This window comes from Ochotona princeps, chromosome 3, assembly GCF_030435755.1.
Source record: "Ochotona princeps isolate mOchPri1 chromosome 3, mOchPri1.hap1, whole genome shotgun sequence".
Classification (NCBI taxonomy): Eukaryota; Metazoa; Chordata; class Mammalia; order Lagomorpha; family Ochotonidae; genus Ochotona; species Ochotona princeps.
The window spans coordinates 19,054,838-19,075,111 of NC_080834.1; the positions used below are offsets into that span (position 1 = coordinate 19,054,838).

The 20,274-nt window shown below is 43.7% G+C and overlaps 1 protein-coding gene across 1 annotated transcript in view; it reads left to right on the plus strand.

The window, feature by feature from the left end:
* Nucleotides 1-20,274, plus strand: part of PPM1L (protein phosphatase, Mg2+/Mn2+ dependent 1L) — a 301,955-nt gene that overhangs the window by 204,907 nt on the left and 76,774 nt on the right. Inside the window, exon 2 of the mRNA XM_004598334.2 lies at nt 3,261-3,435. Coding sequence (XP_004598391.1) covers nt 3,261-3,435 — 175 coding nt within the window. The remainder of the gene's footprint in view (nt 1-3,260; nt 3,436-20,274) is intronic.

Consider the following 20,274-nt stretch of genomic DNA (forward strand, 5'->3'; position numbering starts at 1 on the left):
GAGGCCAAGCTCAGCCAGCCTGCATTTAGTCTGGCTCATGCATGCACCAGTGTGTATGGTCGGTTAGCTCAGCCTGGTTTTTACCATAACCCAGCTTACATGCAGGCCAACAGGCATTGCATCCCTGCCTGACCTGGTCTGCCCCCAGTTCCAGTACTGACACTCACCAGTGGGAGCAGTGGCCCAACAGGGAGCTCCCCCTTTTATCCCCTAACAGACCCCCTGCAGGCAGCCCTAATGTATATTGGTAGATACTGTAGCCAGTGAGTGCTGCAGAATGGCCTGGCCCAGTCTGCCCCATTTCTAGCTCATGCTGGTGAGTACTGTAGCCTAGCCCAGTTCAGTCTGCTCCCAGCTTGGCCCTAGTGTGAACTGACTGGTGCTGTAGCCCAACCTGGCCATCATGCACCTCATCCTGGTTCTCTGATCTGCCATGGGTGTTATGAAATGGCCCAGCCTGGCCTGCCCCAGACCTGACCCACAGGTATGCCAGCAGGTATCGTAACCTGTCCTGGTCTGAGCTGCTCCCAGCCTTGATTCTTGTACTCACCTGCAGGGACTGCATCCTGACAAGGGAGTTACCCAAGTTCCTCTATCAGGTCTCATCCCAGATCTTGCACACACTGGTGGGTCTTTGACCCATACTGACTTAGTCCACCTCCTATCCTGCAGGGACGGTGGCCTCTCCCAGTAGGTCCAAACCAGTTCCGGTTCTTACTTTTGGGTGTTACAGGTCAGCCATACCTTGTCCACAGGCAGATACAGCTTTCATGTGGTTCAGCAGTTGCCAAGACCTAGCCCAACCCATCCTACCCCCATCACCAGTGGGTGCTGGAGTCTAGCCCAGACTGGCATACCCCAGACCCAGTCCACACCTATGCCAAGGGATACTGCAGTCATGTCCAGCCCGGAACACTGCCCCCATTCCAGCTCTTATGCTCCCACAACCCAGCAGGGCCTCTCCTTAGCTCTCCAACCAGACCTGCTCCCAGCCACCGGTCGTGTGTGTGCTAGTGGTTGCTCTGACCCAGCTCAGAATAGCCCATCCCCCCTCCTGGCCTCTGCAGCCTGGCCTGCCCCAGCCCTCCCCAGTCCCAAACTCATTTTGGATACTGCAGCCTAGCCCTGCCCAGACAGCTCCCATAGCTGGCTCATGCAAACTGGTAGATGTGATAGCCTAGCCTGGCATGACCCACACTCCAGCCTGGTTCCAGCATATGCTGGAGAGTTAAGGTTGGCTTGACTCTGTCCATCCTGCCGCTTTCCAGAATCAACCCATACACTTCCTGAGAAGTGAAGCTACCTTTCCTGACCCAACCAACACCTAGGCCTAACTCAAGTGCTCACCAGCAGGAGCTATGCCCACCAGGGGAATTTACCAAGTTCCCCCACTAGACACAGATCTCACATGTGCCAGTGGGCGGTAGGCCCTTACCTGACGTTATCTGCCCCCTGCATCCAGGCTTTATATGAGCTGGTGGCTGTTGTGGCGCTGCCTCCCCCGCACCCTACTATTGGGTATGCCTGGTAGGTGTTGCAACCTGGATTAGCCCGGCTTAGGCCCACCCCAGTACCCAGGAGTGTTGGAGGGTTCCATGCTAATGCCTAGCTCAGCCTGTCGACACCCCCAGCTCCTAGCAAAGCAGCAAAAATCGCAGTCTACATGGGTCTACATGTCTCCCACTGAATCTGCCCCCAGACCTGGTTCTCCCACATGCTGGTTAGTGTCATGGCCCAGCCTAACATTACCTGTACCCTGTTCGATTCTCACTGGCATGTACTGGGATCTAGCCCTGCAGGCAAGCTCCCAGCCCTAGCTTAGTTGTGGTCAGCCTTGATCCATGCAAACTAGCACAGCTGAGATTGCCCACGTGGGTTGGTGCATCTGTCTGACCCATAGAAGTCCTGTAACTTCCACCCTTCAAACTGCTTGATCTCAGCCCCCTTGTTTACAAGTACAGTGGCCTTGTCGATGGGGATCCCTCAGAAGTCATTCCTCGCCTGCAACATATTCCCTCGGCAGTCTTCCCTCCCACACATCTCCTTACCCTTTTCCCTGATCGATCCACTGACCATGCATGTGGGAAAATCCCCAGCTTCACTCCGCTCACCTGGACGTGAGGCCCCAGGTCTCTCCATGCCCCTGCCCGCCGCATCCCCGGTTCCCCACACAAGCCCACATCCTCTAGGCCGCAGGAGTGTGGGGCTAGGCCTGCACCACCGATGGGCAGCCAGCTGCATGGTGGCTGCTTCCGCCGTGGAGCATAGCCTGAGGCTGGACCTGCACAACATTTCTGCTTTTGTTGGTTATGCTTGTTAAAGGTATTGATGGATGCAATGAATATTATTTTTTTCAATCCAAGTTATTATTCTCTGTAGAGATAGAAATACTAAATGGAGACTGGTTGTGTTATGCAAATAGGAGCAATTTATTTGGTATGGATGGAATAAATGCACATTCTCATGCAAATGTGGGCCACCCTACTAGGTGTAATAAAGAAATTACCAGCCTACCAGAAGAACACTTTACAATCTGGGATACTCTTTTTCAAAATGCAAGTGTTTCTTTCCACACCTATGTGTAGAATGTGTCTACCTGATCGGAAACCACTGCATATAATTTCAGATGTTAGTAGTGGGAGTTTGTTCTACAAATAGAGTTGAAATAAAATACCTGCACCCACACCCACACAAATCAAAAAATAAGAAAAACCAAGTTAAGTATAACGTGAAAAAACCAAGACATTTAAGTGATGAAAAGTGTCTTTTTTTCTAGGCTAAAGGCCATTACTGTCTTTCGTCTCTTCATTATTTCACTGTAGTTCAGAGTTGCTATGCAAGCATCAGTGAGTGGACAGCAAAGCAAACTAAGGATGCGAACTCCTTAGAGTGAGTGAACTCCCTCTGAGATGAGTGCTATAGCTGTCTTCTGGATGCTGAACAAGGGCAGGTCAAATTGACATCTCACAGAATTGCTATGTTAAGGCCTTCAGGTTGCCAGAATAGCTGAAACTGAGAAGTAAGTCTGAATATCAAGCCAATCTTTTATACCTTTAAACTCAGTAGAAAACTCTCACAGGTGTGGGATTCTGTGTGTTTGAAGATCTACCTGTCAGGCTGCAGAGGAGACTTGAATCATGATGTTAAGGATGGGCTTGCCTGGAGGGTTGAGCGGCTTTGAGCTCTCTAAGCACCTCAGGGTAAGGGGCAAGTCTGACCTGAGAAGGACTAATGGGGCCGCTCCACTGTTTTATCTGCAGACTGCAGCTGAATATGTCAAATCTCGACTCCCAGAAGCTCTGAAACAGCACCTTCAGGACTACGAGAAAGACAAAGAAAACAGTGTGTTGTCCTACCAGACCATCCTTGAGCAGCAGATTCTGTCAATTGACCGAGAAATGCTGGAAAAATTGACGATCTCCTACGATGAAGCAGGTAGGCTTGACTTCAATATGCACACACACATACTGAAATCGTTTTTATAAGCCTTGGTTCAATTTAGTATCAGAACTTTGTCAGAGTCCTAAAAATGGCTCTTCAGGATCAATTCTCTTTACTGTTTTTTGCTCTTTTTTAATTGGATGTTTTCCTGGCCTTTTATCCACTGTGTACTATTGGCCTAATCTTTTATAGTCTTATCGCTTCATTTTGGAATACAACTGAAAGCGTTTGCATCTGACAGTACAAAAACTGTAATTTGGTTCAAGTATATTCTTTTTTTTTATTTTAAATAGTTCTAAACAGGTTTTTTTTTTGAAGTTTTAAGTTGAGCTAGACTTTCTTTTCCTCAATATCAAAGATGAAATCTAATTTTTAAAGCTACACCAGAGATGTTAGCTGATAGGTTCCCTTCTAAGGGTGTCTGAAAGCAGAGTGACTGAGGGGGAGATATGCAGATATTTACATCTGTATCTATATATATAGAGAGAGAAAGTACTGGTTCACTCTCAAAATGACAACAACCACTGGGTCTGAGTTAGGAGCATAATGCAGGTTTCTCTCATAGGTAGCAGGAGGCCCGAGCGCCCTGGTTATCATCTGCTGCTTCCGAGAACTTAATCTCTATTTCAACATTAGGAAATTCAATTTTTATTCTCATAATAATGTTTTTTTAGAATGTGTCAATTTTCTTCATCATAATCTAATCAGTTTCAATGCTGAAATGTTGAATAACCAAGAACAAATTGTGTGTGTGTGTGTGTGTGTGTGTGGTGTTTGAAGCTGCATTTGCCTAACTCCCAATGTTGTTTTTCTGGTTATTTTATGGCCTGTTTCTCATCGTACCCTTTAGCTCCTTTGTATTCCTCTCGGCAGTTCTAGCCTGGCCCAGTACCCCTCTGCTCCCTCTCACTGTTCTTCCTTGCTTTGTTCATTTTCCAAGCACAGCGGCTGTTTTTGTCTCTTAGGTTAGGTGTTTGGTCTCTGTATTTGCCTTGTTTTCTTTCTTAAAGGCTTATTTGGAAGACCATGGTAGGGAGAGGGAAGAAAGGAGACAGGGAGAGAGAGAGAGAGAGAGAGAGAGAGAGAGAGGTCATTCATCTGCTGGGTCACTCCCCAGATGATTACAGCAAGAGTGGCCGAAAGTGAAGTCAGGAGCCCAGGAGTCCGACTTGATCTCCATGTGGGTGGTGAGGACCAACCACTCAGGCCATCTCCTGCTGCCTTCCCTGGTTCGTTAACAGGAAGCTAGGTTAGTAGTGGAGTAGCTGGAGCTTGAACCAGTGCTTTGAACTGGTGATGATATTGCAAACAGCTCTTAAACCCACTGGGCACCAATACCACGCCCTGTACTGCTTTTAATATATTTTTTTTCTCTTTGGAATTCTTAATTTCCTCTCTCATCCTAATGACATGAAGTAAGTTGGGACAGCCTTGATCAAAATAACGTCTTGGAGATCATGAAACTCATAATTCCCCTCACTTCCTGCTCACCTCCATGCCCATTTTAAGATAAATGATGGCCATAGACTTGCCTGAAAGAACCCAGTTGGTTATGGGCCCGGCGGCGTGGCCTAGCGGCTAAAGTCCTCGCCTTGAATGCCCCGGGATCCCATATGGGCGCCGGTTCTAATTCCGGCAGCTCCACTTCCCATCCAGCTCCCTGCTTGTGGCCTGGGAAAGCAGTCGAGGACAGCCCAAAGCTTTGGGACCCTGCACCCGCATGGGAGACCCGGAAGAGGTTCCTGGTTCCCGGCATCGGATCGTCACAGCACCGGCCCATTGCGGCTCACTTGGGGAGTGAATCATCGGACGGAAGATCTTCCTCTCTGTCTCTCCTCCTCTCTGTATATCTGACTTTGTAATAAAAATAAAAAAAAAACTTTAAAAAAAAATTAAAAAAATTAAAAAAAAGAACCCAGTTGGTTAGTTGAAAGCTGGAATCCCCAGTGCCTAATTAGTAATCAAGCTATGCTTTCACCAACTGATGCAAACTCACTTGTTCAATAACATTTGTTGAATGTAGGCAATTAAAAGAAAAAGGGAAGAGTGCTGAAGATATAAGGAGGCATCTGCGGCATAGAAAACATCACAGAAAATGCCCGAGGAATATAGATCTATGTACTATGACCAAGCTAATAAAGTTATTCTGAGATGGGAAGCCAAGGAGTAGCGAAGATGGCTCAGGTTTTCTCTGGCCTTTCTTACCTTGGACAAATTGGAAATGTGGAGAAAAGAGGGGACACACTCCAGTGCATGCAGGGGGTACAAGTGAGTCCTAAGCAGGGAGCAAACATCAGCCACAGCCTCCACCCCATGTGGGATCCCTTTCCGCTCTGCTGCTGTTGAGCAGATGCTGATCTGCAGAGGTGCACTTGGATGTAACTTTTAAGGGTAAATCCTTTGGCACAAAATCGATCTGTCAGTGAACTCTACAGCATGAAACAGTAGGAAAAAATACAGGATTGAGAATTATAGGATCTGAGTTTCCCTATAGCTTAATGCAAATTAACCTATTAGAACATTTGTTTCTTCATCTATAAAGTTAGACTAATAACTCACAGCATTATTATGATAATAAGATATGTCATCTTTGGGCAAATTCTTTGAAATCATATTGCAGAGGCCAGTAGCACAGCAAGTTAAGCTGCTGCTTCTTTGCCAGTGTCCTATATCAGAACGCTGGTTCAAGTCCCAGCTGCTCTGTTATCCATCCTGCTCCTTGCTATTGTACTTGGGAAAGCAGCAAAGGGTGACCCAAGTACTTGGGTCCCTAATGCCCGTATTGGAGGCTACAGATTTTGTGTCTGGCTGGTGGCTTCAACATGGTCCAGTTCCAGTCCTTGCGGCTATTTGGGGAGTGAACCAGAAAGTAGAGAATTTCTGTCTCACTCCCTCCCTCTCTCCTTCCCTCCCTTGGTCCTTCCCTCCCTCCCTCTAACTCTCCCTCTCTTTCTCACATAGTCTACCTTTCAAATGAATGAATAAAATCTCCTAAAAATATATTCCAAATGCTAATTTTTGCCAATAATAGAAATGAGAACATAATTGGGTTTTTTCTTTTAATTTGTTGTAAAGTGCTCGTAGCGTTTGGAAAGGCAGAGCACAGTTTAAAGCTCCTGAATGTCATTCTCCTCAAGAGTTAGGTACCCTGTTCAGTCCTACACTCTCGGTGTAGCGGAAGTCACCTTTGCTCATCCCTGCATGGATGATGCTGATGGCAGAGTTGTTGGGGGCAGTGTGAATGTACTTTGTGCTGTAAAATCAGATGGTCATTGTGTTACTCTACATAACATATATACTAGGTGTTGTCTATGAAAGAATGAGCAGAAAATAACATTAGTATTTAATAGAGAATACCTCATCATGATATATGGGATTAGGATAGGACATTGGAGTTATTGGTATAACTTCCATAGAAACATCCTTATTAAGACGCTGTTTGTTTCAATGCTTGGCTCTTTCCCTTGCAAGTCCAGTTCTGCCTCTCTCACATTTCTAGTTCAGCTGTTCATTTTAGAAAGTAGTTAGTTGTTAGATGATATCCTGGTCTCAGGAGAGGTTAATTCGTCTTTAACACTCTCTCACTGATAAATTCTCCCGAGTGACTTAATGACAGTTACCACCATCTGTGGCTTCTAAAACTTCTTAAAAAACAATGAAAAATAAATCCTTAGATGTTTGTCTAAAAGTCTTGGCTTGGAATATTTTCTCTCTCATGCTTTTTTTTAAAATATATGTCTTATTTTTCATTGGAAAGGCAGATATACAGGAGGAGATACAGAGGCAAATGTCCTTTGTCCACTGGTTCACTCACCAAGTGGCCACAATGGCCAGACCTGAGCTAATCCAAAGCCAGGAGCCAGAAGCTTCTTCTGGGTCTCCCACATGGGTGCAGGATCCCAAGGCTTTGGGCCATCCTCTACTGCTTTCCCAGGTCACAAGCAGGGAGCTTTTTGTTTGTTTGTTTCAAAGATTTATTTTATTTTTATTGCAAAGTCAGATATACAGAGAGGAGGAGAGACAGAGAGGAAGATCTTCCATCCGACGTTTCACTCCCCAAATGACCACAGCGGCCTGTGCTGTGCCGATCCGAAGCCAGGAGCCAGGAACTTCTTCCAGGTCTTTCATGTAGGTGCAGGGTCCCAAAGCTTTGGGCCGTCCTCAACTGCTTTTGTTAAGTCCAAAACGTGCCCGAACCACGAACAGATAAGCTCCACATGCAACAATGCAAAAGCAAAGATACTTTATTGCTAGCTCGAGCTAGGATGCGTGTCTCATCCATCGCAGTGGAGTCTTGACAAGGACCCCCCTTGTCTCTTATGAACCTTTTTTATCCCCTTAGTCACATACAACACGTCTCTAGCAAGCTGTGCGGTCCTTATCTTGGTCACGTATAGCTCGTACCGGTGTAGGCCACATTCCCGTGCAACCTGTACCAGTTCAGACCACATTCCACTTGTGGACGTGCGGATGGCCCTGATTAACCCATCTCCAAGGTCGCTGCCCCCTGCCCACTTCATCACTCTGAGGAAAATGAAACTTTGAAGTGAAGTAAAACTTAGGCCTACTCCCTGACCTTAGAGCCATCATGGTGTCAGTCCTGTTCTTTATGTAGCAAAGCCAAGCAGCGATTACAGAAGTCAAATATAGCAGCTGTGCTAACCGTTAAGAAACTCCTTTATTGCTACTCAGCATTCTTGTATTCCTACTACTATCATATGTGTAACTAGTCTCAACTCTAGACATTAATTTACTATTTATCCCTAATAACCTTTTAACACTACTGTTGTTAAGAGTACATCCCTACACCCAGCCTTACACCCCCAAATCCACATTCCCCACTTTTCTGTTTTGTACATGAGAAATCTTTCTCAGAAGCTTCTGCTGAAAGGGAGCGTTGAGGAACAGCAGCAGCAGGGGTCAATCCAGAGCTTCCTGATAGAAGGTAGAAGCCCTCTGGCCTGGAGTACCGCCTGGTGCTGGAAGGGTTTTCTTTGTTGAAGTCATTTGTTCTAAGTCCTCAGAGTTTCAGGAAGAAATCTAGCCTAGAACATAAAGCACAGTACTAAAAACATTCTGTTACAAGACCTACTAGTTACATTGTAGATGGCAAAAGATGTAAACTAGTTTTCATTTACAATAACCCATCAGATTACAGTATTCTGACAAGATTACGTGTTAAGGCAGAGGCAAACAATGTACTAATTTATAGTCTAACAATTGCCATGTACTGGCAATTGAAGAACAAAGAATCTTTATGTAGTTGAGCAGAGAAATTTCAATTGATTTGCCAAGTGAGGAAGTATTAAGTCTGCTTCGGAGTACAGAGGGAGATGGTAAACTTCCCTGTAGGGGGACTAGCAAGCCACGTAGAGCTAAATCTAGCCAGTTAGACCCCTGGATGTAGAAGTAGGGCACCTGGGACCCCAGCAGCCAGAGCTGAGCCGATCTGAAGCCAGAAGCTTCTTCAGGGTCTTCACTAAGGCTTATTATATCCTAGATGTTGTGTAGACCTGTGTCCAAGTCCATTCTGGCTGCTATAACAAAATATCACCAACTGCATGGCTTATGAACCCAAGAAGCTGCAGTCTCACAGTTCTGGGGGCTGGCACTTCAGGATCCAGGTGCCAGGTCCTGTTGATGGGACCTGCTTATGAACCCCAGAAACTGCAGTCTCACGGCTCTGGAGGCTGGTGCTCCAGGATCCAGGTACCAGGTGCTGTTGGTGAGGACCTGTTTATAAACCCCAGAAGCTGAGGTCTCACGGCTCTGGAGGCTGATGCTCCAGGATCCAGGCACCAGGCCAGCTTGATGAGGACCTGCTTCCTCTGTGGCACAGGACCTCACGTGGCACAAGGGATTGGGGGGGACCTCCCTGAAGTCTCTTTACAAGGGCACAGATCCCATCTTAAAGGCTCTGTTCTCATGACCTATTCTGCTTCCAAAGACCCTGCCTCTTAATACTATTAACATTGTGAATAAGGTTTCAGCGTATAAGTTTGGCACAGGGGAGGTGGAAGAGGGAACACAAATTCTTAGACCCTAAAATAAAGATTTTATAAATATTTCTTTCTTCCAAATGGTTTGTTTTTAGGTTTGACAACTGTAGGACTAAATATATTGTGTGATGTCACTGAAAGGATCTGAAACTAACAGACCTATGTTCTATCTCTAGCTTTGCTGTCAGCCAGATACGTGACCTTAATTATGTCACCAAACATTCCTAAGGTGCATTTTTTCTATAAAGTGAATATAAAAATAGGTGCCCTTCCATTCTGGAATGATGCTCCGGTCCCTTGACAGCAGAACACGCGAGCAGCTGTGGTCCCTGCCGGGCTGCACAGAGCCAGGCGGTTGCTGCTCGCTCTGTTGCCTGTCTCCTCCCCTCTCTCCACACACAGCCCACACAGTTTGAACCTGACACCATCGCTCAGCTCTCCTAGCATCTGCACATGTATATGCCCAGGCATACTTTGACTAGTGGGATGAGGAATGAGACAAGCAAAAGAAGTTCTGTGTTGTCATTCATGCATAGCATTAAGATAGCTTAGATCCTTATTAACATTGATTAATGCTAAACAAAATCCAGAGTAAGGCATAAGGTATGATTTGCATTTGATGTATTAATGTTTTTATTTGATTGAAGTATGAGTTCATACATATTTCAACAGATTAGGCTTAGCACAAAGAAGTTTCCAAGGAAAACGGTGACATGATTTGAGAAGAGATCAAAATTATATTTCACACTGTCTCAGAGAGCGTTGTGATCGTAAATATCTGTGATTTGTCAGAGTAGACTGAACTTAAAGGTTTGTCTTTCCCTCTTGGTAATGCTGCCTTTCAAAAAAACCAAATCTTTTTTAAAAAAGAAGAAATTTGAGCAGAGGCAATCTATCCCTGCATTATTTATTTTTATGCAGAAATAGATACGATGTTATATTAATGTCGTCTCACATTATATTTTGATTCTTTTTAAAGTTGAGTGTGAACAGATAACTTACACATCCCTTTGTTGAGAATACAGTAGTACGGGTTGCAGTGCCTTGTGTGTGAAGGTTTTCTGAAGCGAGTAGGCCCAGCTGTTTCCGAGTGATATTCTTTGCTTTGTCACAGATGGGACGAGGGGTTGCCTGCTTCTCTCTTCTTGCAGTGGGTACAGTGCCCCATGGTAGCATCCTCCCATGGGTCTCCGGTGGTTCTCTAACTTGCTAGTTTGATTTCCTGCTTCTCAGATCAGTGAGGGCATTATTTCTAAGAGTTCAGACGAAACTCACAGAGCTTTCCAATAAATATGTATTTCTTCTGCATAGAAAAAGTACTTACAAACAGGGAGTGAATTAAATAGCACTGGTGAAGAAATGAGTCTTGTTTTTTTTACTGTGTTCTTTTGAGCATCGGTTAAAGCTAGGACCTGCAGACCCATTTATAGATACCAGGTGGTCGCTCACAGAGAGTAGCATTAATTCTTCAGCCTTTGCTCTGTGATTTGTCATGTAGCTCTGCATTAGATTCTTGCGAGCTGAGCCCAAGCACTGCTTCCTGCCATGAAGACACACGAAGGTTTTTAGTGTACTTCTGGGAAAAGCACCCAGCGGGATAGCCTAGTGGCTGAAGTCCCTGACTTGCATGTGCCGGGATCCCATGCAGGTGCCAGTTCATGTCCTAGCGGTTTCACTTCCTATCCATTTCCCTGCCTGTGACCTAGACAGCAGTGGAGGATGGCAAAAAGCCTTGGGACCCTGCACCCATGTGGGAGACCTGGAAGACGCTTCAGACTGCTGGCTTCAGATTGGCTCATCTCTGGCCACAAATTAAGTTTCAGTGATACAACTTGGGGAGTCAGTGAATCAGTGGACGGAAGATCTTTCTGTATCTGCTCTCTGAATATCTTATTTTTCAATAAAAATAAAATCTTTTCTAAAAAAAGGTGGGGAAATTGCTGTAAGCAATTTGAAAAGTCGCTGGAGTGTTACATCCTATTGAGCAGTTTAAAAAAAAATAGATGGTATCTGAAAGTTACATCTTGGTTTTAACTGAGCCAATAGTGTCATGGTTATCAGTGACTTCAGAAAGTCATTTACTGTCATGGGGAAAAACTGAACACATGTCTATAAACCAAACCCGGTAGAAACTGTGATTATTTAGAACCTTCCAGGTTTTCTAAGAAAAAAGCATTGCAGGAAGTTCTCCACTCTGACAAGTGGAGTGAATTTCTCAGTGTGCTTCCCGAATCGATCCTATGAGGCAAAAGTGACATTAAGTTTTCCTTACTTTAAATCTTTAATCAAGACCCACTTCTGGGCTCAAAATATATTCTATGAAACCACTGAAACCTTCTATGAAACTATGAAACTTCCTGAATTTCTATGAAATCCTATGAAGCTATGAAACCTTCTGAATTTCCGTGAAATATCAGATCATTTGTCCGTATTAAGGGTAATGTAAATACATTTTAGAATTTTTGAAGCATCACAAAAGCTGCACATACACAGACAGGGAGAGAGGAAGAGAGGGAGGGAGAGGGGTGAGAGAGGATAATTGTATCGCTAAAACCTAATTGCTTATAGTCAGTCATTTTTCTCTGCTGAATTTTAGTTTTATGACAGATTTTGTATGTGTTCCATTTAATGCTGAAGTATAATCTTATCTCTCCAGGTTCTTATTAACTATCCACAATAGCAGTTTGTAATGGCTGCAGTGTTCCTATTGAGTAGATAGGCCACAGTTCCCATTCCTGCCACCTCTTTTTTGTTTTTCGTCTTTTTTTTTAGCCTAGTCTATTATTTTTATCCATGTCTGTTTTCTTCACCACATAGGACACCTGAATTTTAAGGTCTGTTTCTTATTTATAAAAGCAGCAGAATGACAGTATTATTGACAAAAACACAATAATGACTTTGTAGCATAGCCAGTTATTGGCCACATAACTGTGGGGAGACAGATATAAAATCAGTAACGGGAAATCTGCTGACAAACTGAGAACTTCTCTCTGGCCAGTAATGGCAGTCTATTAAGCTGATTTGAATTTCATTATAAGTCTTCCACTCATGGGTTTTAAAAGCCAAATTATCTTGTGGTGGTGAGGAACAGTGTCTGAACAAGTGACCTTGCTTTCCTCACTACAGAAAGCCCTGTGCCGGGGCAGGGCATGTCCCCACACAGGTGGTTCACAACCCTCGGGTAGGGTTGTGGTCTCCTGTGGCCATTGACCTTTCTGTGAGGCCTTTAGCTGTAAAGTAAGGGCATTCGCTTAGGTATTAAGTCTCTCACAGTATCACCAGTGTATGATTCTTCAACTGGTGCCACACTCATTGGCTTCCTGGTTTATTCAACCGATAAGCACAGCATAGGCACCTGTGAGTAGGCATGGTGCCAATCATCAAAATTCCAGACACAGGTTGTGTATGTGAGTGTCTGTGTGGGTGTGTGTACCTGTCTGTGTGTGCAGTTAGTGGTGGGAAAGCACAGATGATGAAGACATATGAATAAACTACAGTGGATTTGCTGCAGTCAGGGACAGTCGATGTGTTGAAGAGGGGGAAACTAGGTTTGCAGTTGGGAGCTCTTAAATGAATCATGAAATCCATAAGCCTCCTCAAGTGGTCACCTTGAACTTTAATTATCTTACATTAATATATTATTGGCATTTTCCGTTTCTTATGACAGCTGAAAAATAGAAAAAAATTATACTTCAGACTGAATCTTAAAACATATTTTCACCTTCAGAATGGGTGGCCTCATCTCCACTCTGAAAATACACCGATCCAAGTTTTACAATAAAGTCTTTTAAAGAACTTCACTGAGAATATTGGAAGGCACAAGCTTTAACCTGAGATTTAGAATCAGGCAGTATGAAAACATGGGAACTAGATCTGTGTTTATCTTACTAATCAAGTTGTCTTTGTCACAAGGGAAATAACCTTACTACCTGTCTCTGAAGTAGTAGTTGATTACAGGGCCTGAAAAAATTAGTGCGCGCTTCAAAGAGAATAATTGTACCAGGTGGTCACAATTTAGATGCATTGGCCAGCCCGAGACAGGATTTCAATGCTATCTATAGCTCTCCTTTACTGTGGGGATTTTTGTAATCGGGAGTCTGTGGCTCTTGTTGGAATGCTTCTAATAAATCTTAATGAGATCCAAATTAATGGCAAGACCTTCAGTTTATAGAGAAAAGTTAGATTGCTTTTTAAAGTGCCAGGGTTTCTAATATGCCATGGCTGTCCACTTGCAGTAGTGAAAGATGAGCAAAAAGCAGCCTTTTTGTTGAATTTCAGACTCTGAAGATCTAAAATCAGAGGTGGCAGACCAGGCAGCTGCCAAAATGCCATTTTGCAAGATGTAAAGTTCAATTTGGCGGGTCTACTAGCCACTTACAACTCTGGCAAAATGCCTCCCGAAAAGTACTATTTTCAAATTACCTTCCAGTGTCCCATTCTCTGTGTGTCTGTTTCTTTCTTTAGTTAATTCCCTTGTGTCAAGAGTGTATGACTCAGGTCATTTCTGAAGTGGCTGATTTGATAATGTTTCTGTAGTACAAAACCTTGAGAAGTTCCGGAACGTGCTCTTGTAGTTGTAATCAATGCAAGGGCACTGTAAATCAGCCTCTGGAGAAGTCAGTAGAACAAGCACCATTCATTCATCACAAACTTTTGCTGTGTACCAGTTTGGGGCTGGGTGCTGAGAAGTAGGGAAGGACAAGAGGAGTTAGATAGATATCTGCTTCCTCTGAATGTATTACTCATGGTTGCTCTGCCAATCCATCCATCTTCTACAACCTGCCTCACATCTTAACTTACTTACTTCAATCAAAGGTTTTCCAAGGAGGGAAACAAAGAAAGCCACATTTTAAAATTATTTATATTATACTTATTTCCTAAAAGTTTATTTGCAAAATTTAAATTGTAATGTTCCAATAGTAATAAAAAAAATCACCATATAGAAAGCATTGTAGTGACCATGCAAAGTTACTGTATTATTCAGTAATATAGTTTTATTCCACACCTTACTTTTCCTAAGCTTTCTGGCAGCCAAGACTAAAGGAGAAACCTAGTGAGTTACTAAACTCTCACTGCTTTATCTTTTGGCACTAACATTTAGAACCAGTGGACACTGAACCACATGTCTCTCAGCCCGGGTTCCACAGAAGCAAAAGGCTTGAGTGCAGATAGTTCATTTAGGCATGTGATCCAAAGGCGCAGGATGAAGAGGCTCTGGAAGGGAAAAGAGAAAGCCAGCATGAGGAGATCGGAGTGGGACTCTCCTGAAGATGGCTGTTGCTGAAGTCGAAGTACTTCATCAGGAAGCTTTCAGAGCATCTGGAACTCCCCAGTCCCACCCCCAGAGCCCTGCTGCCTCCACAGTGGTCAGGAGTGGCTCCACAGACATGAACTCCCCGCTCTAGTGGCTAACATACACCGGGGTGGTGATGGGGTCTGTGGACTTCCCACATCTTGGCATCAGGGACGCTCCAAGGGAGCAAGAACATGAGTCTTTCAGGCAGAGTCACTATTGTGCTGAACTGGTCCCTGTCCCAGTGGCTTCAGTCCAAGAAGGGACCAACAGCTTGGGAAATGGTACATAGGGCATGTCCCAGCAAGCTCAAAGCATAAAAATCTTCAAACAGCTTTATAACCAATGTGTGAGAGTTCATCTTATGGTCATTTCTTATGCAAATAACTCATGTGTAAAAGCTGAGGATAGATTACGTGTGTTTCTTCAAAGCTCCAGTGAAGGAAATGGATATATCTAATAGAGAGAGGGCTAGTATGCATTTATAGAAAATCTTACATAGAACAGAAGGTGAAAGAAAAAGAGCACTTTTGGGCCCGGCGTGATAGCATAGTGGCTCAAGTCCTCACCTTGAACACCGGGATCCCATATAGGCACCAGTTCTAATCCCGGTGGCCCCGCTTTCCGTCCAGCTCCCTGCTTGTGGCCTGGGAAAGCAGTCAAGGATGGCCCAAGGCCTTGGGACCCTGCATCCACGTGGGAGACTTGGAAGAGGTTCCGGGCTCCTGGCTTCGGATTGGCTCAGCTGCAGCCATTGCAGCCACTTGGGGAGTGAGCCACTGGATGGAAGATCTTCCTCTCTGTCTCTCTCTCTGTGTATCTGCCTTTCCAATAAAAATACATAAATCTAAAAAAAAAAAGAGAGAGAGAGAGAGAACTTTTGTTAAACATAATGGCCCATCTGGGCAGATTCTTAGCTCAACCAAAATAATCATCTAATCCTGATATTTTATGATTATTAAATTTAAATACCTGGGCCCTTCACCAGAATAGTAAATGAGATGCAGTTTTCAAATGGGGATATATATCTTCATACACATATTTAAATACACATCTTTATGGAGTGGTCACCTACTTTAGATAAGAAACTCAACAGATTGGTTGCTCTGGAAGGAGAAACTGGGGCAGGACACATTTTTTTTACAGAGTGCTATCACTATATTTTTTGCATTTTTAATTTTCCATGTATTTCCTATTTTTTAATTGTGTTTATCTATTTGTTTATCTGAAAGACAGGGAGAAATCCTGTATTTACTGGTTTACTGCTTAAATGCCTGAAGCAGTCAGAGCTGTGTCAGACTGAAGCCAGGAGCCCGGAACCCTATCTGGGCCTCCCTTGTTGGGGGCAGGGACCCAATCTGAGCCGTCACCTGCTTGCTCCCTCTCAGGTCGAACGTTAGGCAGAAGCTGGAACTGGGGGAAATCAGACTCTCCAACTCAGGCACTCTGATATGGGCTGCATGCCTCCCAGCCGCATCTCAGCATTGTGTCAAGTGCCCACCCTTTTATTTATTTATGAAAAAAAAAACCTTACTAAAACCAAATTCTCTGACTACATTTCCTTCATCTTCAGTACTAGAAATGGAATGTAATATGGTAAAAAATGAATTTTCCTTGTTCTTAAGAAAATGTTTCACCCCTAAGTCAAATATTAGGGTTCATTTAAAAGCTCATGAAAAGTAGGATTAAGAGATAAGTTTATTTTAGCGCAAAAGAAAAAGCCAAATTTTCAGAAAGAAGTGTTTAGTTTGTTCATCATAAGCATCTCCATGAATGTTTTTCTCTCTTATATCCATGGGTTTCACAAATGCTTTGCAGCAAAAGATCTTGTCTCCTAATTCCATTTCCATGTACTTTTTTTCATAACATTTTGAGGTTTTTATTATTATTATTTCTATGATGCTGTTTTTGTAGGTTTAGGGATTTCAACTTCCACCTCCCCTTCCTCCCTCCTCTTTTCCCCTCCCATCATTCCCCCCATATTATTACAGTGGTAGAGTCCTTTAGTAACATTCTGCTATTTAAGTGTATCATGGTATGGTAGGTATAGACAATGATAGAAAAACCTAGTATCAGGTTGTCAAAGTATATTTAACAGTTTCACTGGGAGGAGTCCTTTTATTTGAGAGTAGAGGTGCATACTGCAACATAGCGTCGCTTCCCAGTATGTTAGTCTCTGTTTTACAGTTCATCCACGAGAATATGTTTATGTACTTGTTTACCTGTATATCTATTTATTTCACATTTTGCATGAAGGTTGCCTTGTATCAGAGGGAACATTTGGTATTTGTCCTTTTGGGATAGGCTTATTTCACTTAGCATCGTTGTCTGTGGGGAGCGGGTTGCTGAAGAAAGCCCCGCGGTGACAGCTGCGGCCAATAACCCAGGACCGGCAGCTGCTCTACAAAGTGGAGAGACGAGAGCTGGTCTTGCCAGCAGGTGAGGCAAATTTGCCTCCTCTCCAGGGCCTGGCCAATTAGGTAGCACCCAGTGGACCCACGGGAAAAAGGATATATAAGCAGCCTGCTTTAGGAGAGCTACAGGAGAGAGAGCTACAGAGGACGGGCGAGGCAGACGACGACGACAAAGACAGAGTAAGACTGGTTGGAAGTAAAGTGGCTCTTGAAACAGAGCCTGGAGTGTCGGGTGATTTCTTCCGCGGGACGGGAGACCCCGGAGGACCCCGATAGTTGTCTCCAATCAGGAGCATTTTGTCGCAAGTGGTATAATTTCATTCTTTTTAATTGCTGAGTAGTATTCCATGGAATAGAACTAACAGTTTCTTGTTTTAATTTTTTATGTTACAATTGCATAGGCTCTGAGATTTCCCTTCCCACCACTGATTTCCCCCATATTATTACAATAGTACTGTCCTTCATGAGCAGTTGTAAGTCCATCATTCTGCTATTTTAAGTGTATCCTAACATTGCGGGTTCTGACAATGGCAGACAGTCCAGCGTCCAATCTCTATCCTAGTTCTAGGTGTATTAAGATTATTAATTGCCTCATGATTCAATTTTGATAGATTGTATGTGTCCAAAAATCTATCCATTTCTTCTAGGTCTTCTGATTTGTTGGCATATAGCTGCCCGTAGTAGTTCCTAATAATTCTCTGTATATCTGAGGTATCTGTTGTTACATTTCCTTTCTCATCTCTGATGCTATTGATTTGTGTATTCTCCCTCATTTTTATTATTACTTTGGCTAGTGTGGAGTCTATATTGTTGATTTTCTCAAAGAACCAGCTCTTTGATTCATTGATGTTATGTATTGTTCATGTGGTCTCTATTTGGTTTATTTCCTCTTTTATTTTGATTAATTCCTTTTTCCTGCTAATTTTTGGATTATATTTTCATTCTTTTTAATGGCTGAGTTGTATTGCATGGAGTAAAACTAACACAGTTTCTTTATCCATTCCTCTTTTAGCAGGCATCTGGGTTGTTTCCTTGTCTACACAGTCGTGGACTGTGCTGTTATAAATACTGGATTGCACTTTCTTATATGCAGATTTCATTTCATTTTACTCTTGTGGAACCTTTCAGTAAGTTAAAGCAGGAACTTAGCATCACAGCCAGCCACCATGACACTGCAGAGCTAAGGTTTAAGAAAGTCTGGTAAAACCCACTGTTGCTGTGCAGTGTGTGCCTGGGTTCCAGGGCCCCTGACATCAGGTGTTTCCCAGCCATGATGCCTTGGACTAACCCTAGTCGCAGAGTCCTAGGCAAGGCTGGCCTCACTGCAGAAAAAATAAAACGAGATCACTGAAAGAAAACAGGATTCATGCCAACAAGCCAGTGGTGACTTGGCAGAGTCTCTTGTTTCTGTTCCTGTGGGTCACGTGTGCTTCACTCCTGAGTTTACTCTTCCTGTGCCCAACAGTGACCTGGCTTACTGCTTTCTGGGCCTTTCGGTCAGGTCCTCTCTCTCCTGAACTGCTAGTAGTGGGAGCAGTGTAGCATGGTAAGAAAAGCCCACCTGACTTCAGGACAGAGCCTGCGGTGGGGTACTGCTGAGGCATTTGATGAGGATTAAAGAGAACAACCGATGCAGTAGACATTGGCCACATGGCCTCTCTGTTACTGTCTTTGACGTCGCACAGTTTAGGATGTACTTTGTGTTGTATACAGTGGAACTTTTCCAAGCCCTATTCGTGGAGGGGAGGATTACCGATGTGTTTAGCATAAATGAGCTTCTGCTCTTGACAGAAACCAGCAAAATGCTATCCTGCCTTCACCAGCCTCTACTTCCCTTTCTTGTTCTGCCCTTGATGGAGAAACAGTTTCTTGATTCATGAAGTTTTCATGGTTTTTTTGTAACCTTTTCTGATGCTATATATTACTTAATCTATTGACAAATCAACCCAAAACTTCACAGCTGAATGTACACAATCTCGGGGGGGTCAAGTTGTCAGCCAGGGAAACTGTCGTTGAGGATGAGTGAAGCTCTGAGTTCTGCTTCCAGGCTGGCTCCTATGGCTTTGCTAGGAAGCTTTTTCTGTCTACTGGGCTACTTGCTGTATGACTTTGCTCACATCGGTGATCTAAGACAAGGAGCAAGGGAGTGTGCAAATCAGGAGCCACAGCCTTTTCAACCTGTTGTTAAAAGTGACATTCCCTAATTTCTGCCACGTGCTGCACAGATTGACCATCACCTGCAGTGGGAGAGACTAGCAGGTGTGCTTACAGCTGGTCATCACTGGGGCAGTGTGGTGGAGACTGGCTGCCACAGGCTGCGTTGCAGAAATCGTTAGTGTGACTCTGCAGACCCCTTCCCCTTCCCTCAGGAGTCCATCACCTTTCCTCTCATTTCCTAATCACCTCCTACATCCCACTTCCCTTAAACCCAAAGCTGGAGTGTTCAATCCCACATCCAGCAACTGGAAGGCTTTAGGATTAAGACTCAGAATGTTTTCTTTATGTGATTATTTTTATATAAAATTAGTAGAGTTCACATATCTCATGATAATGATTTAGATGCGTAAGGGTTCTCCCTGCCCTCTCTCTTTCTCACTTTCTATCCTCCCCCTTGTTTTGCCTAGATTATTATGATAGCCTGTTCATTTGTTTCATAATAACAAGCTTAACTTTCTAATATCTAAAGATATCATGACATAGCAAGTGGAGGAAAAAGAAAATGATAAACAAATACAATGAAATGAGATACAAATCCTACTATTGCTCAGGACAGACACAGGCTGTAAACAGCACTTACATCCCATTTTGCTGATCCCACTTATGGAGATTTTGTGTGTGTGCGCACGCTTTATGTATTAGTTGTCACAGATCAGAGAGAACATACGGTATTGGTCTTTCTTTTGGTAACTGGCTTATTTTACTAAGCATTTAGTTTCTAGTTGTATCCATTTAGTTGCAAAAGATAAGATTTCATTCTTTGATATGACTGAGTAGTATTCCATAATGTACATGCACCACATTTTCTTTTATCGAGTCATCACTTTATGAGCATCTAGGTTGGTTCCATATCTTAACTGTTGTGAGCTGCACTGCTGTAAACATGGGGTTATTAAAAATGAAGTCTCGG